This window comes from Balaenoptera borealis, assembly GCF_965194805.1.
Source record: "Balaenoptera borealis genome assembly, chromosome: 14".
Taxonomy (NCBI): Eukaryota; Metazoa; Chordata; class Mammalia; order Artiodactyla; family Balaenopteridae; genus Balaenoptera; species Balaenoptera borealis.
Window position 1 is genome coordinate 51,688,850 of NC_138875.1, and position 26,846 is coordinate 51,715,695.

General features: G+C 43.1%; 1 protein-coding gene across 9 annotated transcripts in view; it reads left to right on the plus strand.

Annotated features, from left to right (window-relative positions):
• TMEM241 (transmembrane protein 241) overlaps positions 1–26,846 on the plus strand; it is a 112,277-nt gene that overhangs the window by 58,733 nt on the left and 26,698 nt on the right. For 4 of the 9 annotated variants that reach the window (XR_014234003.1, XR_014234004.1, XR_014234005.1 and 1 more), the window contains exons 11-14: positions 1,354–1,388; positions 8,150–8,219; positions 11,243–11,336; positions 11,969–12,062. Coding sequence is in view for 6 of the 9 variants with exons in the window: in XM_082353604.1 (XP_082209730.1) it covers positions 1,354–1,388; positions 8,150–8,219; positions 11,243–11,336; positions 11,969–12,061 (292 nt within the window). In the remaining 3 variants the exon portion in view is untranslated. The other 5 variants (XM_082353603.1, XM_082353602.1, XM_082353601.1 and 2 more) reach the window with 4 other exon arrangements.

Below are 26,846 nucleotides of genomic sequence, written 5' to 3' on the forward strand. Positions count from 1 at the left end.
TCAGGCCCTGGGAGATGTTTTGGGATGGAAAGGGGTCCCTCACATCCTGCCATAGGAGCAATAACTTCTGCTGCTGAAGTTGAAGCCGAAAGGGGATCCAGCGAGGTAGAATAATGGAGTATGTACAGGGTATGTGTTTTCCGGAGAAAGAAGAGACAGCAAGCAGACAGCCCAAGAGAAGGAGAGGAAATCTCCAGTCTTGTTTGTAGTGTGTGTATTTTTTTTACAGCTAGCTGCCTGTAAACCCTTGTCTCACAAACCTACAACTTCCGAATGACCGGAATGTGACTATTCTTGTGGCCGTTGTCACAGCCCTCCTCTCCTCCTGCCTCTTTCTGTGATACTGCTCCTCTGAAAACCATCAGAAAAACAGAAATGATGCTGGGAGATAACCCAAGAGCAGGGCAGGGCTGATGAGCTAACATTGGTTTCCCTGGCTATCATGTCACCAACTGGAGATTTGTGGCAGTGCTTCCTGATCCTGGTACTTTATAGCTTCCGGGAGCCATAAGAAATAAAAACAATGGATGCCCGGACCATACCCTCAGAGATTCTAGCCAGGATGTTTCACTATTTGGATGTGTATCCAGGGTTAAGAACCAGAGCAGGTCATCCAACGCTTTAAGAAAACATTCCTTCTTATATTTGAATTAAAAGTTTCATTCCTAACCTCCAACTAAATCAGCTGCCTGCGTGGCATGAGTTTTGACGGAAGAGGGTATGGAAGGTGGGCTTAGGACCGCGCAAAGGCACTTGTAGACAGGCGCCGGGAGATGGGACAGGCTTCCAGAGATGAAGATGGGAGAGAGCCAAGCACAGGTATGGCCTGCATCATCCCAAACAGCATCAACTGCAAATTGGTCCAGGTAGTTTTCAGACACAGGGTGGATGGCATGGGTCATTTTGTGGGCTAGCTTCCTGGAAATTTACCTATTCTTCTGTGTAGTTAATTTTGTGATTTAGCTCACAAATAGATTTAGCTCACATTCAACAGCTAACTTTTAGGCTGCAGCCTATTTGTAATTTAGACTCTGCTTTGTTTAGCTGACAAATACTCTCTGTAGATTAGGTGAATATGATAATCATTAGTGGCAGGACTGACCCTCCAAGAGGGGCACGGACCCTCAGAGGCCATCACAGGGGAGATCCAGCCCTCCTGCCAAAACCTGAGGCATTTCAGGAGATTCTCACTCTCTCCCTGACAAGTTGGATCTAGGCAGAAGGAGACCATTCAGTGCAGATAATTTGCTTTTAGGCAAATCTCACTATTTCCAAGTATGAATGGGTGAAAATGCATGTTGTTTTCTCAGTGCTGGGGAAGCTTTCTTCACGAGTCTGCTGTTTCTTTTTCAGTGTGGTGCTCCTGGCATTTGCATCTCACCCCACAGGTAAACATCCTTTTGTTTGTTTGTTTGTTTATCTTACATTGCCCATTCGACCCAGTGCTCTGACTCCGGTTATATCTCTGAGGGAAATTTTGAAAGAGAATGTAGCTGCCTTCCAGGGTGTCACACTTAAGGGTTAGGAATGGCCCACATACTTGAAACTGTTCTTAGTATCCCGTTATGGATTTATTGCCCATGAATTTAACCTTTTTCCATCTTTTATTGTTGATGTTTTCATCTGGTGCAATCTCAGATGTATAGGCAGGTTTATTATCTGCCAAATAAACTAGTGCTTGCTTTGTCCTTTTCTAAAATTCTCCCTTCAAGCATCCAGAATTGCTCTTCAATCCTAGGGCTAAAGATTTGGTGGAGAAGTTCAAATTGCCCCTATTTCTCAGTGACATCCTTTTATATATTTTTATCATATATTGTCATCCAGTTTTCGTAATTCCAGATTTAAGAAGTCATTTTAAAACTTACCTTCACCCATATATACACTGATATGTATAAAATAGATAACTACTAAGAACCTGCTGTATAAAAAATAAATAAATAAAATTAAATTTAAAAATAAACAAAAAACTTACCTTTACCCTGTTGCTGCCTCAGTTACCCTAGAGTTGTTTTCCAAATTCAGGAATTTTCCGTAATACTCTGTTTCATTGTGTTTTTTTACTTTGAAAGTTTTTGAAGTTGATGCAAAGATAAAGCAAAAATATCTGTTTGCAGCACGGCTGAAAATACACATTTTATTGGTCACACTCCTTAAACTAATGTTTATTGACCTTTGCTATGCATGAGGCATTACCCAAGCCCTCAGGGTCTCAGTCTCTTATCCGGAAATTAAGAAAGGTGGACTGGATTATTTCTGAAGCCCCTTCTAGCTTCCTGCTGTGCCCCAAACAGCAACCCCTTTCTGTTTGTGTTTTTAGCTGCTTCAGACTGTTTGAACTAATATCCTCAGGGAACTGCTGATGGTGACTCGGGTCATGTTTCTAGATTGGATATGACATAACCGAACCGCTGTCTCATTAGCATAATTTGAATTATTTTTTCTCCATGAGTGCTTCTACACTTGCCCATACTGAAGCACATCCACTGTTTTCTGCGCACTCCCATAGCCTGGAAACCTACCCTTTGTAAAATTACAAGTCATATGAAACCCTGGTGTTGACCCTAAACACCTACCTGTACCGCTGAGTGTCCGCCTCCAAATCCCGCCTCTCAGCATTCCTTCGTGCAGCCAGAGGGTTGCCACCCAACAGGTATTTCAGAGCCTACTAAGTGTCTTCTGCCTTTCAAACAGGTTTTTAATCAAAGACCTTTGGAGAGTTATGCTTGCTGGTGCTTCTTGGTTTGCATGTTCATTTTCTCCCTGAGTGATTTCTAGTGGATTTGGGTGAATGATATTCACTTAAAGAAGTCGCTCTGCCTTTCCCTAAGAGGTTATGCTAGTTCATTTGTTACACTCACGCTTATCAGAGCTGGAAGGAACCTTAGTGATTATCCAAGGTGCCACCACATTTTACAAATGAGGAAATTGAAACCCAGAGGAGTTAAGTGATGTGACCAAGATGATGCTGAGGAGGTGGGTAGCAGAGGGAGACTGGAGTTTAGCTGAAGCTTCCCTGCGAGGGGGTGCCCCACGGCCGTAGGGGTCAGGAGTCCTGTGGGCCTCAGTAGCCATCGTAGCAGGGCTCAGGCAAAGGCCCCAGGGAAGGTAGGTGTGAGGCTACCTACGAACTGGCGGCAGCCTTCCAGAAGAAGCCGGAGATGTTCATCTATACCAACACCAAGTTGGGTATCAAATCCATGAACATCCCAAGGAAACACTGTGGAACCACACCTACTTTTATGTGAATTAAGTAACAAAGACAATTGTGGTCTTTATAAACAGTGCAGTTGTTTATACTGAAGTTGTGTAATGCACAACCTTGTGCAGCTCTAAGCAGTGGCCCATTGTTTCAAAAAGCACACAGGTTTGCTCAAGTAGGTAATTAAGGCAGATGGATATGAAGGTAGGAATTTGGTGTGTGAGATTATGGAAGCTGAGAATCTAGAAGACCCCTTGGGGATCAGTTTTTCCCAGCTTTATAAAGCCAGGTCAGTTGCCCTAAACCCTTTGATGGGTCCTGGTGATGTCTTCTCATAGGAGCATAACGTTGATTACAAAATTTAAGCAAATAAAACAGCTGAGGAAAATCTCTTTCCTCCAGAAGTATTCAAGGACTGCTCTGATTGGGCAGCTTCAATTCCTGCCAATTTGTTAGCTTTCTCATTGGACCCGTGGGTGGTCCAGCCCATTTTTAAGATAGAACAACACTTCGTTCTTTCCCACTTGCTTATTATACTTTCCATCTGGAATGTTCACTTCGAGGCCTGGGTGTGGGTCAGGGAGAGCAGCTTCCTGATTCTCCCACACCTGCACCAATTAAGACACAGTAAGAGTCAGGACCCATGGGTGCAGCCTTTTTTTTTTTTTTTTTTTTTTTAAAGGCTCTGTTAATATCTGATGTTTTAAAACAGAGCTTTATTCTTTTTGGTTTCTTCTTACCTCTTCTTTTTTTACTTGTATCTTCATTATTTAGTAGTACTTTCAAAACATTTTAAAATTGAGATATGATTTACACATAGGAAATGCACATATCTTAAATGCACAGCTTGATCAATTTTGACAAAGTGTATATGCCCATGTAACTCACACCTCTATCAAGATATAGAAAACTTCTGTCACTCCAGAAAGTTTCCTCACGTCCCTTCTTAGTCACTCCCTCTCACCGACCACCAAAAGCCCCTATTGATCTGATTTCTGTTACCATACATAAGTTCTGTCTATTCTAGAGCCTCATATAAATGGAAACACACAGGAAGTATTCTTTTGTGTCTAGCTCTTTCATTCAGCATAGCATTTAGAGATTCATCCAGATTGTTGGGTGTCTCACTAGTCTATTCTCTTTTATTGCTGACTAGTGTGCCAGTGTATGAACCTTTTGTTTATCCATTCACCTGTTGATGCTCACCTGGGATGTTTCCAGTTTTGGGCTGTTATGAATAAAGCTGCCATCAAGATTCTCATACAGTGCTTTTTGTGGACTTATGTTTTAATGTCTCTTGGATAAATATCTAGGAGTAGAATTTCTGGGTCTTACAGTAGATATATGTTTAACTTTTAAAGAAAGTGCCAGTTTTCTAAAGCATTTGTACCATTTTACCCTCCCACCCAACAATGCATTAGAATTCCGGTTTCTCCATGTCTTCACCAACATTTGGTGTTGTCTGTCTTATGTTAGCTATTCTACTAGGTGGGTGATGGTCTCTCAGTAGTGCTTTTGACTGAGCCGCCCTTCTCACTCACTCCCGAGTGACTAGAAAGATAGGCTTTCTTGCAATGCAGGTGGTGTGGCTTTGGGTCACCACCTTTGGGGTGCATTGGGATGTAGTGGTAGGTAGGGACCAGGTAGATAGTTCTCCATGTCCTAGGTGCAGACCCTGACACTTTTCCTATTTCAGGCACTGGGTTTGCTTCTTTTTTATTTATTTATTTATTTATTTATTTATTTATTTATTTATTTTTGGCTGTGTTGGGTCTTCGTTTCTGTGCGAGGGCGTTCTCCAGTTGCGGCAAGCGGGGGCCACTCTTCATCGCGGTGCACGGGCCTCTCACTATCGCGGCCTCTCTTGTTGCGGAGCACAGGCTCCAGACGCGCAGGCTCAGTAGTTGTGGCTCACGGGCCTAGCTGCTCCGCGGCATGCGGGATCTTCCCAGACCAGGGCTCGAACCCGTGTCCCCTGCATTAGCAGGCAGATTCTCAACCACTGCGCCAGCAGGGAAGCCCCTGGGTTTGCTTCTTGGTGGGTGGGATCTAGTTCTCCTTCTAATCTTTCAAAGTCACAGTTCATGCAGAAGCTCCAAGAATCTTAGAAACTTGCACCCCCAGGACTGCCTTAAGTAATAGTAGAGAAAACAAATTCTTCCTCTGTTTGAAAGTTTGCATTTCATCTTTGTATGGGGTCCCTCTGCTGTGGCATTTTCAAGAGAGAAAATTTCAAGGAACCAGAAGGGCAGGAAGACTTTCGGGAATCTGACCAGAAATGACCTTGTTACGTGGTGTGTCTGCTGCTCGTATTGAGATAAAGCAAGCAGTACTGACTACATCCTGGAACTGACCTTCCACTTTTCCACTGATTCACTAAAATGTGGTGAGAGGAAATTTTCTTGATGTTCAAGTATCCATTGTTCTTGATGTGGTAAAATTGTGCCACACTTTTCACCGTGGCGATTTCATGCTCCATTATCTTCAGAGAGATGGGACTCACTCCCTCACTCAGAGAGTCAGCAGAATTTTAACTGTGGAGCACAGGGATGAAGGCTTAACTCAGACTTCTGTGCATAAGCTGCATGTTGATGCCACAAAGCATGTTTACAGCGCTTGAACCGCTTACTCTGTGCTTAAAGTGTGCGTTCTGCGCTAGGTGGTGCAGAAGTGTTGTCTTTTGAGCATCTTTACACAGCTTTTAGCTCCTGGGTCTAGTTCTCATGTGGTTGGGGCCAGCTAGCCACGTACTGCAACATTTTCGGGACTATTTTTGTAGCACAATCATTAACCTTTGCTGTTTAGAGGTTGGTGTGCACCCTCTCTGTTGAAGTAAAAGATGAGGCCGGCTGAAGGCATCAGGGGGGAAGCACCGGGGGCCAATTTGAGATTGAGGACCAGCAGAGCCAAGTGGAAAGTGTTTGGAACATTCTCTCCAGGGAAAGCAAGAGGGGTTGAAGTCTTCCAGATACGCTTGGCTCAGGAGTGCTTGTTATTTGTCAGAGATGGTCCTAACACAGTGGATACAAGGGCTGAGTATAATAGAATCCTTGCTCACAAGGACTCAATGGCTCTAGAAGGAGAGACAGTCATGGAGTCAACTACATGAGAAATGTGTGGAGGTTTCAGAAATGGCTCAAAGAGAAGAGCGAGCTATTCTCTCTCTTGCTCTCAATGATTTACAGGATCAATTTTTAGGATTTGAGTGAGGGTTATTATGTAACTGGTCAATTCCCTATGATGGTGATTTTTTTCTTTATCTTCCTTCCTCCCAGTCTACCTCTGCCCACTGCACTGCCCTTCAGACCCCTCCGTAGCCTGGGCCGCACTGGGAGTCCAGTTCACCTCCCCTGAATCTTGAGGTCCTGCGTTTAATTTATTCTTCTCTGCCCAGGCCTCCTGGTCACACTGACTGCGCTGCAGTTTCTCTCACGCTGAGAGGGCGGTTGGGAAAGAGCCAAGAACCAACAGCTGCCAAAGAGACAGAGCAAATCCTCCACGAACGTGCCTTCACCCACCTTACAGGGGGCTGGGGCCACCTGCTAGGACCTGGGTGCTCAGGGTGTCCTCAGCTGTCACTTCTGTGGGAAAAGGGGCTACAGGAGCAGTGGAGCTCCTCATGCACTGGATGTCTGGGCCTGATGTCAGCTACAAAGTCCCTCCACCAGTATAGGTCCCTAGGAAATGACAGAGGTGTTCAGTGGAGCCGTAGCAGAAAGAGAACAAAAACTCTTAGCCTTTTGTTGGGCTGCACGAAAACCAGATCCTAGGGGACCTCTCCTTTTAGTTAAATACACATACATATGTACAAACCAAATCAAACAAAATAACAATAGTTATGGTAGAAAAAAGCAACCGTCCAGAGAAGTGGAATTCAGACCTCTCCTTCCCAGTCGATGGTTGAATCATTTGAGATCATTTAGGTACGAGGAAGTGTAGCGATGCGTTGTGTCTTTTGTTCTGAAACTCTTGATTAATAAGTGTAGTGATGAAGGATGTTCCACTGCCCCTGACGTGCTGTGAGTACTCAGGAAAATCAACCTTTCTTGCTCCAGCCCATCCAGAACTGAGAGACAGACCGAGGCCCAGGGGTCTGGAAGGTCTGGCGCCTCCAGAATCTCAGAAATTCCAGATTTGGAAGGATTAGGCTATCTGCTGTGGAAATGCTTAATTCCTTTTCTCTGGACATTTTTGGAAGGCTTTCTGCTTTTTTAATCTCCTGACTTCTTGTTTGTGACCAAGTTCAAATTCCAGAGAGGGAAGCAGCCAATATGTGTGATTATTTCCTCTTGCACCAAGTGGAACTAAAAGAATGAACTTACTTCACTAGAAATAAATGTACCCTTTGGACCTTAAACTAAAATGAGTATGCACGGGCGGTTGGCCCCTTCTCTGTTTGCGCGGTAATTAAACACAAAGATGAGAAAAGATGTCAGAGGCATGCATTCACGATCCTTTTTTAGATATAAGGCAGAAAAGAATAGAAGAATCTTAAAAAAAGATTCTTTTTGTCCTACGCTCTGGGCCCGGGATGGCTGCCTGGTGAAGAGGAGAGATCTTAGGACTTGAAGTCACCGGGGTCCACACTCTGGCTCAACAGTTAGAGAGCTGTGCAAACGTGAACAAATCACTTCTCTGAGCTGCAGTTTAAATGGGGATAACAAAGCTTCACAGAGTTGTTACAAGGATTGAAAGAGACAACGTTCGGGAAGCTTTTCACACAGGGCCTTGCACAGGGCAGGCTTTCACTAAATGGGTGTTATTATCACACTATTATTGTAAGAAGACAATGCCAATGACACAGAAACCCTCGAATGCCGGAGTGAATTCACTGCTGGGCAGCTCAACGCTCAGAGGGCTGATGTAATTAAGATCCTTGCCTTGAGCTTCCGGGCAGCCGGGGGCAGGGGGCTTTCGGGCTGTGTGTCTCACCCTTGCTGTTTCCCTCAGGTGATCTCCTCAGCGTCCTGGACTTTCCGTTCCTGTATTTCTACAGATTCCATGGCAGCTGCTGTGCCAGGTAATCTTAACTCGGAAAACCCCTCGCACTGTGGATTTGTATGTTTCTGTACTAGCAGCTGTGTCTTCGTGAAGCCCAGGGTCACTGTCTGTTATCTGAATGAGTGTAGAAGAAAGTGGTGTCTGGTGCAGGTGAGGAAGTTGCCCCATCGGCCATCAGAGGGTTATTACGAACATTCTCAGGTGCTCAGGGCTGGCCTGGGACCTGCGAGGACCACTGTCCTGAAGAATTTTCTCGGCCAGGGCAGTGGTTTTCAGACTTGCAGAAGAGAGAGAATTCTCCCACTTTTTTTTTTTTTCCCCACAAGCAATTCTTAAACAGAACTTCAGTATATAAAAATGATGACACTGGCTCAGTGCAAGGGAAGATTTGGGTACAGAATCACACCCTGTCAGCATCTACCTTGATTTCTCTCTTGTTCCTAAAGGGCAGCCTCCAAAAACTTTTGACTGAACCCTAAGACTCTGAGAGACAGATTTTGAAACCAATGACTAGGAATTGTCTAGACCACAAGGTGATCGTTAATATTTGGCCTTGGGAAGTATCAGAGATGTGGACCAATTAGATGGATACATTTAGATACACAGAGGTTCATCCCCATCCTACCCCCACCCCTTTCCTGCCATGACCCCCACTTCGCTTGACTGTATTGTGCTGAGGAATGGAAAGGCTGCTGCGGACAGTCTCAAAGCATGGATTCTGATATGGTCGAAAGACCACACTTGGGTTGAATTTCAGCCTTGCTGTTTGCTAATTTGTGTCTTTGGGCAAGTTATACTAGTTCTCCCAAACCTTAGTTTAGTTTTCTCATCTGTAAAATGGAAAGATAATACCAATACAGGGTGACTGTATGTATTAAATAAGGTACATAAAGCTCGAAGCATCTTGCCCGGCTCAGCAAATGATGGGCATTATTATTATCTGTAGATAAAATGTCAACAGACCAGAAGCAACTGCTACATAAAAGCCAGACCACCTACTTCCACCCAAAAGAGAGTGTACCTTGTGAAGCAGTGATTCTTCACAGAGAGTTAAAGAGCTGATATGCAGCTAGGTGCTGTTTCTGATGGGGGTGTGTTAGGACAGAAAAAATCAGTATTATAGAGTTTGCATCTGCATTTGAGCCTCAGAGTGATTTTTTTTTTTTTTTTTATCATTCTCAGAAAAGTTTCAGGAAAACACTGACAGAATTTGTCTTCTCAGTTCCTATCCATTTGGTCAGGCCTTGTCACTTGCCCATTAGCTAGGATTGTGTGGCAGGAGTGTCAGTGCCACGCTGGTGCCTGCCGACTTGCTTCCCTTTGGGCCTGCTTCTTTGGCCGCATGGGTGGCCAGGGTGCCAAGGGGGCCACCAGGTTTGGTTATTTGGAGCAGAACATCACAGTTCATAGCCCGTTGGTGATGGCTTTGTGGGGTGACCTGGTTTTTTTTTTTCTTGGCCGCGCTGCGCGGCATGCAGGATCTTAGTTCCCTGACCAGGGATCGAACTCATGCCTCCTGCAGTGGAGGTGCAGAGTCTTAACCACTGGACCGGCAGGGAAGTCCCTGTAGGGTGACCTTCTGCCTCCATTTCTGCCCCTTTTAATCTGCAAGTTTTTCTAATTCAACATGAAAACTCAGGTGTTTTGTTTTTTTTTTAATTTGAAAGATTTGGAAATCTTTATCTGAATTGGTTTAACTCTCTATTACATTCTACCTCTGGCTTACCCTCTTTGAAGAACGTGGCGCTTTTCCCCACATCATCTCATGACTCCCCCATAACCGTATCTCAGACTAAGAGCTGTCGCCTTCAGAGGTCCTGGGGGAACTCAGGAGGGGTCGTGGAGGCCTGAGGGGTCAGTGGTAGCCGTGGCCTGGAGACCCCATGAATAGGGCGCCGCAGGCTCCTTCACTCCTGGGGTCTGCCCAGTGCTCTTAAGACCTGCCTCCACAGCAAGGGGTAGACAAGCTGGAAGCGGAAGACACAGATGAGGGAGATGAGGGAGGGACCCATGAGTCATTTAGAAATGATTCACCGACATGCAAGTCAGGTGATGGGAAAGAGTCATGGACGCTTTCAGGAGCGTGTTGGTCACAAGCCAGGGGTCCCTCAGTCCTAGCAGAGTCTGTGCTGAGGGCAAGGGTCAACGTGGAACTGTGCCCTCCTCTGGCCGGGGATGGAGAGGACAGGAGAAGCCCAAAGGGGGCCGAGGTATGGGGGATGGGACGGGCACCTGTTGGGGATGCAGGGGGTGGACACCACCAAGAGGAGCCCTGGAGGGCCGGCTGCCTCACTGTCCTCTACCAGCCTCGCGACCTTGGGCACCCGGAGCATCTCACTCCGTCTCTCTGGCCGAGAGCACATTTCCACGTTGAGGTCTGCAGGGCCGTGGAGAGCTTCGGAAGAGCCAGGAAACCTGGACTCGAATTACGCCTGTGACCCAGTTTGCTTGTTAATAAAGTGAGACTTGGGGCTGGGGAACCTTTCTGTTCTGAAAATCTCTGATTTCCATAAGATAGGATGAAGAACACTATGCTTATTCCTGCTTTAAGGCCACAGAACTGAGCCTGGGCCAAGAAAAAAAGGGAAAAAAATGGGGATTTGGTCAAGGTTACGAGGGTCGGTGAGCACAGCCAGGAATAGAATCCAGGATCACTTGATTTCCAGCTTCCTGCTTCCCCACAGGGGCTCCTTGTGAGAGTGACTCAACGCCTTAATCAGCGCAGCCCAGGCTCCCATGACTGCAAGTGCAGACCTCTGCAAACTTTGTGGGTAGTTAGGCCAAACAGGCTGAAATATATAGAGAGGAAACCTAATCCCTGTCCCTGGTCCTGCCCCAAGAATGTGGCTGTGACCTAATCGAATCTAATGAAATGAAGGCGCACATTTCTGTGAAATTTGGCCTTAGGTGCGTTTAGTCAATTCAACCTGCTTCCAAGTACACCTGCCAAACATTTATGTAATACCTGCTATGATCAGGGCACCTTGTTTGGCTCTGTCGGGGAAATATGGAGAAGCCCAACATTGGACCCCTCCCTCTCAGGGCTCATGATCTGGGTGGGAGCCATACCCCAGCACCTATAATAGAGGTCAGATGGCAGTGTGGTATCCGACACCCTGGAGCTACAAAGGAGGAGGTATGTAGAGCGCCAAACCTCTGGATAGTCCCCAAGATGCTGTCCAGCCTCAGGCTCCCTTGGGAGGTGAGGGCTCTTTCAGACATTATTCCCAAAGTATAGCGTCTGTGTAGGTCACTCTGCTTTGGGGGACTTCTATTATGCAGCCCTCCCCTTTAGGTTCTTACCTTGAACCAAGGGGCCAGTCCAGACCCTCTGACTTCATACGGTGAGTGTTTCTTTGGAAGTCTTTTCCTAACAGTTTGTTCTGCTTGAAAAAAAAGTTGAAGCTCTACCTTGGCAAGCACCAAGCTCCAGAAGTAATACAGGAGGGAGCAGGAGATACTGTCCTCCAGATTTTTTTTTTTTCTTTCATGATTTAGCCAGAGATCTCCCAAATTTCTATACCCACTCCCCGCCTCCAGGGAAATGATCTCTTCATAGCTCCTTAGCATAGTAGAGCTTAATGGGTTTTTAAATTTGGGGTGTTTTTATCCAGAGATCACTAGAAAACAAAGATGAGATAGGGGTGGTGTAATAACTAAAAATCGACTAATTTTTGTAAAGGTAAATACAAAATGTAACAGGAAATAGTTAGCTACTGGCTATAGGAAGACAAGTCTCACTAACAAAAGTATATTTTCTCCTTCCAGTGGATTTTTGGGATTCTTTCTCATGGTCAGCACAGTGAAGCTAAAAAGCCTTATGACCCCAGGGCAGTGTGCAGCCTGGATTTTCTTTGCTAAGGTAAGAGAGAGGGGAGGGGTGGGAAGAATCCATCTCAGGAGCCCTTGTGTCCAGTGTTCTCAGAGTCAGGTTGGTCTTCACGGAGTCATCTCTAGCCCCTGGCCCTGAGCCTGATGCTTCACTTGTTCAGGTAACAATTTCTGAGGGTCTCTGCCTATTTTATCAGCATGACATACTGATCTCTATCACATTCCTGGAAGGTGACCTGAGTATGCCCCTTAATTTCCCAGAGCCTTAATTTTCCCATCTGAAAATGAGAGATTTTGCCAAAACAAAGCAAAACACCTCTAAGCCTTCTCTTGCTCGAAGAGACTGGACCCCCGGATGCATGGGGCAGTTCTTACCTTCCTTCCTGGGGGCTGTGAGGGTGTCCAGAGCTCCAGTGACTTGCCCAGAAGGTCTCAGCCTGTCAGAGGCAATTGAGAAAGGAAAACAGATGGCCTGATTGGGGGACTCTGATGGACCATTCTAAAAAGGGACTAATAAAAATGCCCAGCACGTATTGACCATGGTTGAAGCATAAGATAGAGGGATGGGAAAATAAGAAGGAGCAGAAAAATCAGCTGTAGGATGCAGGATCTTAATGCTTTGGGGCTAGCTCTTTCTATTGGCGCATTTCATTTCCCTAAAGTCTGTGAAGGATTCAAGTTACAGTGCCCTAGGTACTGCTTCCACGGAATGAGATTTCTTAATTAATTTAATCTAATACAGTAATCATTTAAACTTGTGCCTTTAGCCATCTTTATGTTTGTTGGCTGATTTTTTTCCCCCAGAAAGCAAAAACAAACGTTTTTATTTGAAAGTAAGATTTCACAGCGATGTTTCCACCTGCATTGTCTACTTTCTAATAGCATTAATAATTCACATTCCAGCAGAATGTAAAGATTGGCTGTGATACTGACTTAGTGCATGACAGAATGAGGAGGTTGATAAATCCTCTCCCCCAGAAGCAACTAGAAAGCTGGAAAAAGACTGTCAAAGATATCCATTTCAGCTCTCTAAAAATTGACCAAAAGCGCACAACAAACTGAGAGGCATTTGTTCATGAAAACTCCTAAACTTCGGGTAGGAACAGCATGAGTTAGTGGTGTTCTTGCTTTAGGTTGCTCTCATTCCCTTCTCCCCATCTCTATAAGTATTCTATTTCAACCAGAGCAGGGCAGGCTGTGAAAACCAACAAGCTTGCTGCTGCTTCCAGAAGATGCTCACTCTCTTTGAAGTATTGTCAGGTAAAGGGGCCGTCTAGGTGGTAAATGAACAGGAAGCTCCACTAGCTTGAGCTTACCTCTTTGGGGCAAGCAATGGACCAGTGGTCTAGCTGGGGACTTACCAGGTAGTTCTGGGAGGTGAGACAGCCATCAGGGTCTTGCTAGCTCTCCATAAATGCCAGATTTGCCTTAGTCTGTGTGCATGAGCAGCAGAGATGGAGCATGCCCAAGACACCTACACGTCCCTGGTCAACAGAGCCTGTGTGCACACACAGAGGAGACGTGAGAGACCAGCAGAAAGAAAAGCCGGGGCTGACATGAAAAGAGCCTAAAGTTTGAATGTGCTCCCCAGCCCACATACAGAGTCAGAAGCAGAGAGAAAGCTTTCTGGCTTAAGGTGTTTGAGGAAAACCTCTTGACTAGTCTTTGCCAGAACACTAAGCTATGCAGACATGGGGATGATCCCTAGGAAGGCAGGCTTAAAAATAAAAGCAAGAAAAAAAATTGAGTGAAGACCGCAGCAATGGTACCTTATATGGGAGACAGGTTTCACAGACTTAGTCCAGGCAAATTACTAGACAAGCAAAACAACAATGCCAATGAAAATGCTCTGGGAAAAAGTCAGAATCCAGAGTTGCTATACTATCTAAAATGCCCAGTACTCAGTGAAAATTAGGGCATTCAGAGAAACAAGAAAGCATAATCCATGCACAGGAAAAAAGCAGTCAATAGGAATTGTGCCTGAATGTCTATCCTCAGAGGTAGGACTTAGCAGAAAAAGACTGCAGAGCAGCTATTTAAATATGTTCAGATAGCTAAAGGAAACCATGTTTAAAGAATTAAAGGAAAGACTCAATGAATACAGAGTCTCAAAGAGGTAGAAATGATTTTTTTAAAAAGAACCAAATGGAAATTCTGGAATTGAAAAGTACAGTAACCGAAATGAAATGAAAAATTCTCTAGAGGTACCCAGCAACATATTTGAGGTGGCAGAAGAAAGAATAAGTGTACTGGAAGGTGGAACAAAAGAAATTATTCAATCTAAAGAACAAAGACTTTTTAAAAATTGAAGAAAGATGAACAGAGGCTCAGAGACCTGTGGGACAACATCAAGAATATCAACAAATGTATAATAAGAATTCCAGAAGAAGAAGAAAGAAGGTTAGAAGAAAAAAAAAATGACAATCAGCAGATGACTTCTCATCAAATACAACAGAGGCCAGAAGGCAGTAGAAAAGAAAAAAGGTCTCAAATCAATAACCCAAGCTTGCACCTTAAGAAACAAGAAAAATAGGAACAAAATAAACCCAAAATGAGCAGCAGGAAGGATATGATAAAGTTCAAGGTGGAAAGTAATGAAATAGAAAACAGAAAAGCAATAGAGAAAATCACTGTTTGTTCTTTGAAAAATCAACAAAATTGACAAACCTCTAGCTAGACTGATGAAGAAAATAAGAAGATACAAATAATCAAAATTAGAAATGAAAGAAGGGACATCACCACTTATCCTATAGAAACTAAAAATATTATATAGTTTTATGCCAGCAAATAGATGATTTAGGTGAAATGGACAAATTCCCCAAAGGTACAAAATAGGAAAATTGACTCAAGAATAAATGGAAAATCTGAATACGCTCATAACAAGTAAATAAATGTAAGTAGTAATTTAAAAATCTTTCTACAAAGAAAAGCCCAGGCCCAGTTGGCATTACTGATGAGTTCTATCACATATTTAGAGAAGAAATATTTTTTCTTTACAAATTATTTTAGAAAATAGAGGAAGAGGGAATAACTCCCAATTTATTCTGTAAGGTGAATTACCCTGATACTAAAGCCAGACAAAAAATTGTAAGAAAACTACAGACCACTATCCCTCATGAACATAGATCTTTAACAAAACATTAGCAAACCAAATTCGGCAACCTACAGGAAGGATTATACACAATGATCAAATGAGGTTTATCACAGGAATGCAAAGTTGGTTTAACATGTGAAAATTAGTATGTTATATTAACAAAATAAAGAACAGAAATACATGATCATGTCAATAGGTACAGAAAAATCATTTGACAAAATCCAACATCCATCCATGATAAAAACTCTCAACAAACTAGTAACAGAAGAGAACCTCCTCAGTTTAGTAAAAGGCATCTATGAAAAACCTATAGCTAACATTATACTTAATGGTGAAACTGAACACTTTCCCCCTAAGATTGGAAGGAACACAACAATTTCACTCTCACCACTTCTATTCAACATTATCCTGGAGGTTTCGGGCAGTGCAATAAAGAAAAAAAAATTGTCTGTACTCACAGATGACATTATCCTATACATAGAAAATCCTAAGGAATCTATAAAAACCTTAATTGAACTAATAAACGATTTCTCAAGGTCTCAGGGTGCAAGATCAATTGTAGTTTTATGTATTAATAATGAACAGTCATGTTCAAAAAAATGAAATGAAGGAAACAATTCCATTCACAATAGCATCAGAAAGAAAAAAATACTTAGGAACTTAACATAGAGGTGTAAGATTTATACACTGAAAGCTATGAAACCTTTCTGAGAGAAAGAAGATCTCAATAAATGGAGAGACTCAATATTGTTAAGATGGAAATTCTTCCTAAATTGTACAAATTTACAAACTGATCCTAAAATTTATTTGGAAATGCAATAGCCAAAACAAAAGAAAAAGAAAAACAAAGTTGGAGGACTTGAGCTACATAATTTGGAACTCACTATATAGCTAGAATAATCAAGACATTTTGGTATTGGCATAAGGGTAGACATTAAGGTCTATTGATTTTCTTTTCTTTTTTTTTTTTTAAAGGGTGTCAATGTTGGGTTTTTTTTAAGATTTTATTTTATTTATTTATTTGGTTGCACTGGGTCTAAGTTGCGGCTCACCGGCTCCTTAGTTGTGGCATGCAAACTCTTAGTTGCGGCATGCATGTGGGATATAGTTCCCTGACCAGCAACCAAACCCGGGCCCCTGCATTGGGAGCGTGGAGTCTTAACCACTGCGCCACCAAGGAAGTCCCAAGGTGTATTGATTTTCGATAAAGGTGCCTAGGCAGTTCAATGGAGAAGGGGTTTTCTCTTCAGCAAATGAGGCTGTAACAGTCCGTATGCTGGGAAAAAAAGTACTTAGACCCTTGCCTTGCATTGTTAATTCAAAATGGATCATAAACCTAAATGTTAGAGCTAAAACTAGAATACTCTTAGAAGAAAACACAGGAAAAAATCTTAATGACCTTGGCTTAAGCAAAGAGTTCTTAGATATGACACCAAAAGCATGAGCCATAAAATAATTGATAAATTAGACTGCATTTAAGTTAAAATATTTTGTAATTCAGAAGACACCATTAAGAAAATGAAAAGATAAGCCACAGTCTAGGAGAAAATATTTGCAAATCATAATGGACCACTTATACATCAAAATGTGCTGACATTTGGAATACAGCATAATTGTACTTTGCAATACAGCCTTTCCCCCATGTCATTGCGACTCTACTGGGTGCCAGTATATTCAGAAAGTGACTCAAAAAGATGTTCCATTGGCCCAGAGGAGAATTTGGATTCTGTGAAAAACTCACAGGCAGAGAGGTTAAGCAGAAGGATGTGCAGGTGGGGAACCAGGAGGAAATAAATTTAGCTAGAGGAGGAGGAGAATGTAGAGGGGTAGGGAAAAACTGAGCATAGAAGAGTCAGATTATAGGTATCCCTAAAAGCCATGCCACAGAGACCATTGTGAACCTCTGAGTGAGACTGAGCAAGGGTAATGTTTTAAGCAGGTTAATATGACGGCAGTGCTTAAGACAGATTGGAAATGACTTCCAACCATTCAGAAGGGAGGTGAATCAAGGTAGTGATGGCAAGAAGAAAGGTGGAAGGTCAAACTTGACTTACAATTAGAAGGAAAATAAATTTTAAATACACAACTTACCATATAATTGTTCTGTGATGTGATAAAAGAATTATATAACAAAGACAAATCATTTTAGAACAGATGGGGGGATAGTTTGGACATAAGAATGATGGGTATGGAAGGTCACAAATGGCTTCCAGGTTTGTAGCTAGAGACATGGGAAATGCATGGCATTACAGACAGAAATGGGGGTGATTGTGAAAGAACATCTTTGGGGAGGAAAGCTGGTGATATACATTTTAGACAAATGTGTATGGTGATAAAACATCTACACGGAGCTCTTTTTTGTTGGAAACATGGGGTCAAATGTAGGCAAGGGCTTGGAGCTCTGCATATCCATTTGGGCTTCGCCTGTAGAAAGATGGAGTTGAAATCAAGAAAATGTATAAATTGATGAGCTCACTGAGAGAGTGAAAGAATTTGGGGAGAACAGAGAAGAGGCTTACAACTTAGCTTGGGCTATACTTAGATGCCAGGGACCGATAATGAGCAGGAGAGAGAAGTAATAGGCGGAAGGTAGAAGGGGGATCAGGAGAGTTCAGAGCGGGGAAGTCTAAGGGAGAATTTTAAGGAGTAAAGCAAAATGCCACCAAGAGGTCAAAGAGATCCGACTGAGAAAAGACTAGAGCAAGGACTTTGCTGACCTTTGAGGAAACAGTTTTAGGCAAAGGGCAGGGGTCGGAGTGGGGCAAAAGCTGGATCGTAAATACTCAAGAATACATAAAAAATGGTTAGAAGATTGTGATTGGTGGTGGGTAGATCTAATGAAGACAACTTCTGTTCTAGAAAAAGAAGGAGTGGGCGTGCTTGAAACTGGAAGACACCTGTATACAGAGATTTCACGATGCTAGAGAATGAGGGGAAATTGGGAGAATAAGTTTCAAAGGGAAATGGAAGGACTGGGGGGGTTGGTTAACTTTAGAGAAAATGAAAAGCCTTTATCCTGAGCCTTGGCAGAAGGGCGAAGATAGGAGGGAGGCTGTTCCTTGAGTCACGTGGCAGGGGAACTGGAGTTTCAGGGGTTTCAGGGAAGGAAAGACTCTTTGGCTTTGATCACTGTGTACGGAACCCCTCTAGTCCTCAGCTTTTTCATCCATAAAGCAAGGGGTCTGGACTAGAAGATCTAAAGATCAAAAACGTTGTGATTCGATTGAGCTCTCACAGAGCTGACTGTATCTGATACTTGGGACTGAATGCTGGTGGCATTCAATTGTAGGATTATATATAATGTTGATCTGCTGGGAACCATATCATTAACTGTCAGTGCCTACTTAATGAAACATGTGCCAGATTTAAAAAGTCTTTGATAGAACCGATCAGAGTAAAGTAGGAAACCACTCAGCAATATGACCTTCTTCCATCTCTATTACCAAATTCCTTCTGTCATGGAAGATTATGTATAAATGCCATATGTGGTTAATTGGAATGTTTGTCCCTGTTCTTATTTAGAGTTTGGACAGTCACAGTTCATGCTTAGGGAATGGGGTTTCCCTTCCCATTGCTGCTTAGGCTACAGTGCTGCTCATGCAGTCCAGGTGGAAGATGGGGCAGCCTTCTTTTTTTTTTTTTTTGGTTGTATTTGAGAAATCTTTGCCAAATCTAAGGTCAGTAAGATTTTCCTTTATGATTTATTCTATATGTTTTATAGGTTTAACTCTTTTTTTAATTAATTAATTAATTTCTTTATTTTTGGCTGCGTGGGGTCTTCGTTGCTACGCACGGGCTTTTCTCTAGTTGCGGCGAGCGGGGGCTACTCTTCATTGTGGTGTGTGGGCTTCTCATTGCAGTGGACTCTCTTGTTGCAGAGCACAGGCTCTAGGTGCGTGGGCTTCAGTAGTTGTGGCGTGTGGGCTTCAGTAGTTGTGACTCACGGGCTCTAGAGCGCAGGCTCAGTAGTTGTGGCGCACGGGCTTAGTTGCTCCGCGGCATGTGGGATCTTCCCGGACCAGGGCTCGAACCCATGTCCCCTGCATTGGCAGGCGGGTTCTTAACCACTGTGCCACCAGGGAAGCCCGGTGCAGCCTTCTGACATGGGGTCCCACGTGAGTCTTTGAACTTGGAGCGTGTGGTGGGTGCAGAAGTGGAGCAAGGAGGCAAGGAACAAGGGGTGAAATATTGCAAAATGAGAAAATTCTGGAACCTGTCTCCTCAGCGTTTCAAGAAAAAGGCAGAATGTATAAGAAGATAGACCACAAAGTGCTATGCAAACACAGAGCATTATGTAAAGTTACTTAAATCCCGACCAAGACTTAATTTTGACCTAGCTCTGAGTCCCAGCTCGGCCACACTTTCTAGGTGTGTGCTTCATTTTCTCATCTGTAAACAAGTATAATAATAATGTCTACCTTGCTAGAGGGTTGAATAATATTTAGACAGCCCTGGAATAGTGAGTGCCAGCAGCTGGCACGCCCTCCTTGGCTCTGTCGACCACTAGTTTAATTCTTCCTCCAGATTAACCAGTGATTCCTGAGTCTGGATTTTCCATTTGTACTCGCTAGTTCTAGGTTATGAATTGAGTTGGGAACTGCCTACTCTAGGCACTGCTCAGAATTCAGGGTGCAGGAGAACCAGCTCTCTCACAGCGTTTTTAATCAGGCATTGCCTAACAAAGGAAGCAATTGATGTACCATTCACAATGTTTTTAAACCTATATAAAGAGTCATTGATTCAGAACAGTTGCTGTGCCTGTGGAAATGTGTGTTTGTTGGTCTCCATGGAGACCACCCCTGGCTGTTCTGTGATCACTGGCCTTAATTATACACCAGGATTGCCAGGGAGCCTGCAAAGCTGTCCCCATAGCAACACATCCTTGTGTAGTAAAAGGACCGAAGTCCTGAACTGTGTTTCCTGTTTAGGAGTTTCTCTTAAAAGAGTTGAGAAGACTGTACTGGTAAGTTTTAGCCTCCGTTTGATTTATCCTTATGAAGAACTCTTGAGTGGGTAGGAATTTCTCTTGAGTTTCGACCGCCTCTGTCTCAGGCTGTTTGCCCAGGTCTTGGGAGCATGGCCTGACATCTTTCTTTTTCCAGTGACATGTTGACATTTCTCTTGACCTATTGCCAAGATATTGAACTAAGAAGGAGGCTTGGCTATGTGAATTTACTAGATAAAATTCAACCTGTTTTAAATATAGGATGAACTTGTAAAAGTGTCCTCAACAGATGCTGTCAGGGTTTGATGTTTGGAATTTTCAAATGTCTCCCAAGACCATGGGTGAAATGCTTGCTGTTTCTGGTGGAATTTAAAAAAAAGAAAGAAAAGAAGCTCAGTGTCTTTTATATTGGAATCACACAGATTTTATGACTTCTAAATAACATAATTTTTTTCTCCACTGAATTTTTTTTAGATATATGTAGGGAAGTTCCAGAGCTTAACGTGAAATCACACCTTGAATTTCTGAGGAGGTGACAAGTAAACACATCTTCCAGGTTCCGGAATCTGACTTAGATTCAATTTCTGGTGCATGCAAACACGCGTGTGCGTGCGTACACACACACACACACACACACACACACACACACAGACACTCAAGAACAGACTACAGACAAGTCCTGGAAGTATAGCTACGATCCCCATCATGTTTCGCTTTCACGAGGTCTAGTCTATGCTGAACAGTGTTAGTTCTCCTCTGCCTTCTACCTCCTGCTCCGTTACTACTCTTCTCCCTTTCTTTAAAAAAACAGTTTTATAGAAATTTAATTGCCATATAACATTGTGTTAGTTTAAGGTACACAACATAATGATTTGATATTTGTATATATTACAAAATGATCACCACAATATATTTAGTTAACATCTCTCAGCTCCCATAGTTACAAAAAAATATGGAATGCATCACGAATTTGCATGTCATCCTTCTCTGTATCATTCTGGTTTTAGTATACATGCTGCTGAAACGAGCACAGTTACTTCTTTTTCTTTACCATCATCATCTTCATCACCATCTGTTGGGTGTGCAGAGCCTGTTGCTGTCTTTCCTCCCTTCCTGGATGGTAAAAGGCAATCACAAAAGAGAAGGTCACTCCTCTCGGTTCGCTATTTGCATTTCTTCCCATTTTCTCAGCTTCTTAAGACTCCACACTCCTTTCTGGGGAGCAGCTTTCCTTTCTGGGGAGCAGCTTCATATTTTTTTAATTTACTTCCTCAAGCTGTTATTCAGCACCTTGATGTTTTCTAGAATGGTCCGATGAAAATAAATGATCAAACCCAATGAAGCTGTGCTGTCATGTAATTTTTATGTTGAAAGAATGCGCTTACAAAATTGAGTTATGACTGTTTTCCTAATTAAATCATTTTTCTTTTTCACAGTCTAAGCGGCTAGGGCAATGAAAATAATTTTCATTGGAAAATGAAAACCTAGATGCAGCAGCATACTTTCCTTTACGGTCTCTAGCTGGGCAATAATAACATGTCTATGTCTTTCCATGACATCACCACTGAAACGACAGAAACGTGAAATAGCAAGTTCAGGAGCTTCTCTGTATTTGTTGAGCTGTATGGAAACAGTCAGCAAGAAGCTGGTTATCTGGGAATGATTCGTTTATAAGCAAGGTTTTCCCAGAGGACACATGGGAGGGGAAATACAGTTTTGGATTAAAGGGAAAACAAATTAAATTCCATTTCCTATTGTCAAAATAATTCCTAAGGAAGTGAGTGATGTTAATGGACATTTTGCTATTTTGGATAAGGTTGTTGTTTTTCTTGTTTCCGATTATGAACTCCTAATTTTTTCTGGGCTATTTTTAGTGCCATTGATCATCACAATGTTCTGTACTGCAAAAATATGATAACGATTCTGGATTTCTCAACTTTTGACCTGAATGAATTCGCTTTAAAGGAAATGCCCGGAATTTCTGTAAATGTTCTGACTGCAAGGTTTATAGGAGTGCTGTCAGTATCCAAGACAATTTATAACACCTAAATTAAAGTGATTTTTTGTAACACAAAGGCCAGTTAATTGGGGAAGTTTACAAAGCCTCCGTTGGGGGGATGAATCAATGTGTCCTTGGTTCACTGTAGGATAGCATCGAATAAATGAGTGCCAAGTGAATGCTTAAACACACTGATCTTATTTTACACATCTTGGCAGGTTTGTGCACTCATGTCAGAAACAAAGATGCAATCCCACATGTATCTCTTGAAGTACCTTCCACTGCCCCCAGTGATGCTCTTGTAATGTACGTATTCCCTTCCTTAATTGCACCATTAATCCAGTTTGAGTTCACCTTTCCTTATGAAGATCTTCTATCCCAATCACTAGAACTAAGTCCCCCAAGGTATGGCTGGACATGGGGTAATTAGCAAGGAGCATTTCATGGCCTGTATGTGCCCAAACCAGAGGGCAAGCTTCAGGCAGCACCAACTGCCCGTGTCATTAGAGAATGAGCAGGTGTAATCAGAGCTAATAAAATGAAGCAGTTTTTGGGAAATCTGAAGAAGCAGAGTTTCCTTATGGGACAGCTAAGTTTTGATACATAATAGAAAGGAATGACATGTGGATTTGAAAGACTTAGTAGATATTTACTTGGTACCATTTTGTGAAAATAGCTCTTCTCTCCCGCTGTGCCTTAGAGACATCTTGGTGGCCTGGCCCCCAGGGGCCCCCAAGTACCCCACCGGATCCCGCCCCACACTTGTTCTCCTGTTTTATCTCCCAAAGTGGAATTTGCTTATAGATAGTCATTTGCTCATATTTTCCTGTTTAAAATGTCCTCCCTTAAAAAAAGTAGTCCAAACTTGCTTTTCCCCTCCTGACTCTACATCGTCACTTTGAACTGACCCAGTGGTTCTTTAGGTTAAGATTTCTGATGTTGTTTTTGTTTTTCTATAAGTAGACTGCGTCTAACTGTAAGGCCAGGCAGTTAAGTACAAGCAGATGTGCTTGTTTATGTGACTCCAAAATAGTCAGTCTGTTAGTCAAATATGTGGCAGGAAAGGTTTTTTTCAGTCAATAATGAATTGCCTGATACCATGTAAACTAGCGTTAGATTGTGTTTGTAATTTTATTTGATTGTTTCTGTGCATATCTGGGTGGTTTTGGGGGATAGATTATAAGGGGAACAGGCTCTCTCTGTCTACATTTTCACATGTGTCTTCTTGTCATGTGACATCTGGGGGTGCCCTGGGGGATACAAAGAGACACCCCTCCTTCACTTATTTGGAATGAACTCCTTTTCTAATTTCTCAAATGTTCTAGCTATCTGCGAAGGATGAAACATATAAAGTGTACTCCAGCAAAAGGGGAAATCGAGTAATTGCCAAAACCTTCTCTCCCAAAGTGTTGAGCTCCCAAATCCTAACTTTTAAAATTAATTAATTAATTAATTTTTTTGGCTGTGTTGGGCTTTGTTGCTGCGCCTGGGCTTTCTCTAGTTGCGGCAAGCGGGGGCTACTCTTCGTTGCGGTGCGTGGGCTGCTCATTGCGTTGGCTTCTCTTGCTGCGGAGCACAGGCTCTAGGCGTGCGGGCTTCCGTAGTTGTGGCATTCGGGCTCAGTAGTTGTGGCGTGCGGGCTCTAGAGCGCAGGCTGAGTAGTTGTGGCGCATGGGCTTAGTTGCTCTGTGGCATGTGGGATCTTCCCGGACCAGAGATCGAACCGGTGCCCTCTGCAGGCAGATTCCTAACCACTGTGCCACCAGGGAAGTCCCCCAAATCCTAACGTTTTACGGGTGCACAGAGAGAAGTAAAAAGCTCTGAATGGTGTGGCCAAACGGCAGCAAACACTTGGCAATTTGGAATAGCAGTGCTGACACTGCTTACGGTAGGATTTCTAAGGTGGGAATGCAAGGCCTGAGGTTGTGAGGACATCTCTTACTCTCACTTGAAGGGAAAAACCAGCCCAGTTCTGAGCCCAGTGAACTGGTGCTTTTTCCACTGAAATATCCCTGCTCTGACATCTAGGTTGAGCTACGCTGTGTGAACCACTTGGATCCAATCAAGTCCTGCCGTTATCTTTTGTGAAGCCAGTCAGAGTTACTCTTATTTTCAAGTTATCCTTGGGTGGTTGACTGTTCACTCTAAGAATTACACAATGCATGACTCCGTTTCAGTACTCATGCTTCTTATGAGGGTTTTCTTTTCCCTGAAAAAAATTTTTTCAAGTTGCTTTATGAGAAAATGTATATTCAGCAAGTTTATTCAGCAGAGATTTATAGAGTGACCTGTCATATTCCAGGCTAAGAAGCTGAGACAACAGAGAGTAGTGACGAATAGCCCCGCATTTTGGAGACAGAGCTGGATAAGAATCCCACTCTCCAGCAGTGTAACTTTAAAAAGATTCCTTCGCCTCTGTATGTATCCGTTTTATCATATGTAAAATGGGAGTAACTGTATAACTTCACAGAAATATTGCAGGGATTCTATGAAATAATGTATGTGGAGCAGTTAATGTTTGTTCATGTTAATTGAAAAGAATGAGCTTTTCCCTCGCAGATGGAGAAACGTTTGAAGTGCTCTTTGTATTTTGGATTTGGCTACAATTTGAGAACTGCTGACCTGTAGTTAGAGAACCTTTGCTTCTGCTTTGCTCCATTTTGTCATTTAGTGTCAAGAGGAATTTAAAATTACCGGATTCAAGTGGCACCATGGGTTTTAAAGTTCGTTTTTCAATTTTTCAAGTAACTCGGGGAACCTAATTTATCATTTGATGGAATATTTTGGAAGTCACAGGTGTTTATTTAAAAAAAGAAAGAAAAAGGAAAAGAAGAAGCTTCAATCCTAAAGACTGTTGGATGAGTCTTCAGTAGGGGAATGCAGCTTACAGTCTATGCCAGGTTGGTTGTAAGAGAATGGGGATTTGAGACAGAAGTGGTTTTAAATCTGATGTGGAACCACACACACACCACCCGCCCCATCCCAGGCTGGCTAAAATTAAAGAGGCTGACAATACCAAGTGTGGGTGAGGATGTGGCATAACATTTCTGGTTTAGAAAACACTAAAGCTAAATAAGGTTTGTTATGACTGAGCAACCCCACTCCTGGTGTACACTCAATTGAAAAATGAAGACGTATGCCCACAAGACACATTCAGTGGTATGGAATTAGAGGCGATGGTTGCATGACTGTGAATATACTAAAAAAGCTATTGAATTGTACACTTTAACAGGGTGAATTTTATAGTATGTGCACTCTATTTCAGTAAGACTGTTATTTTTTAAAAATCTGTAATAGGAATATCTACAGTAGCTTTACTCATAACAGCCCCAAACTGAGGAAATAGACCATACATCAATCAAGGAGAAATAAAGTTTGATCTATCCATGCAATAGAATAGTAGACTGCAGTAAAAAAGAGCCTACAGCTACATAGGTGATTCAGATTTATTGATTGGGAAGGAACCTAAGTTCCTTCTCTGTCTGGTGGTGGTTACATGGGTGTTTAAAGGTGTAAACATTCAACAAGCCCTACACTTAAAATTCAAGCTCGTCGTGCATTTTACTGTATTTATGTTATAATTCAGTTTTTAAAGATCCGATGTGGCTGCTGCAGTGGTGCCCTCCTCTGAAAGCACAGCTGAGCCTCGTCTCCTGCTGGTCCCTGGGAAGCCCAGGTGTTGGGTCCAGCAGACCCTCCCACCTCTGGCTTTGACCCTGTCTTTGCACTGCAGATGGTCTGGGGTTTCACTTACCGGGGAAAGAGAAGAACCCACAGAGTGGTGCCTCACTCTTCTGGGCACTGGCCACTTGTTCTCTTGAATGTCATGGTTGGAGAGGGTTTCTAATCAATATTCAGCTCAGTGCCAAGGTCAAGAAAGTGAGCTCAGGCTTCCTGGTAGCGTTGCAGAAGTCTTTATTGGTCTGCTTCTGCCCCACAGGCTTTACCGTTTCTTCAGAGAAAAGCAGCCTCTGCTGACCGCTGTCTCCTTGATGGAGGCGGGCGGGGCTCCTGGCTGCACCGCCAGCTCCCTGCACTCAGACTTTCTGCTTCCTGTAGTGGAACCCAGGCGAGGACCGTGGTGCAGATTTCTCTGTTCTCAGCTTCCTAACTTGTACACGGGGTGTACCTTGTAAATGGCATGGGAACAAGACAAGACATTTTCTTCCCTCTGGGTCACTACACTGGGCCTCACTGTGGCAGGTTTCCTAAATTAACTGCTCTCTGCTTTTTTGAAACATATATTTGAATGTCTGTAACTATGTTTTCAGTTTAAACTTCGGAGACAGACTGACATTAAATGGCTTCTCCCAAGCAGTCCGTTTGCCTGCATCTCAGGGACACCCCTTGTGTGACTGACCATGGACCTTCACGGCTGTGGCTACAGCCAAACTCCTGAGCTGCTTGCTCCCCTGCTACGCGTAGTCTCCTCCCCACTGCGTCAGTAGACATCTCTGGCGTGGACTTGGGGTCATAGCCTCACCTCTGCCTCCCTGTCTTTGTTCTCCCCCAATCTTCATCTCTCTTATCTACTTCCTACAGATGTTTTAAGTCTGTAAAGACTGTCTTTTTAAGCTTCTTGAAAATTCTCACTGGAACAAGTCAAGGAATGAATAAAATTCCCCCATCCCTTTCCAAAAAAAGTTGTAAGTGAGAGAATAAAATTCAGTCCCTGAGAAATGAGTTTATAGATGATTCCTTTGTCTTAGGGAGGGGGAAACGAAATCTAGAGAGGGGAATGGCCAGATGAGGTTAGTCAGTGAGTTTGGGACACAGC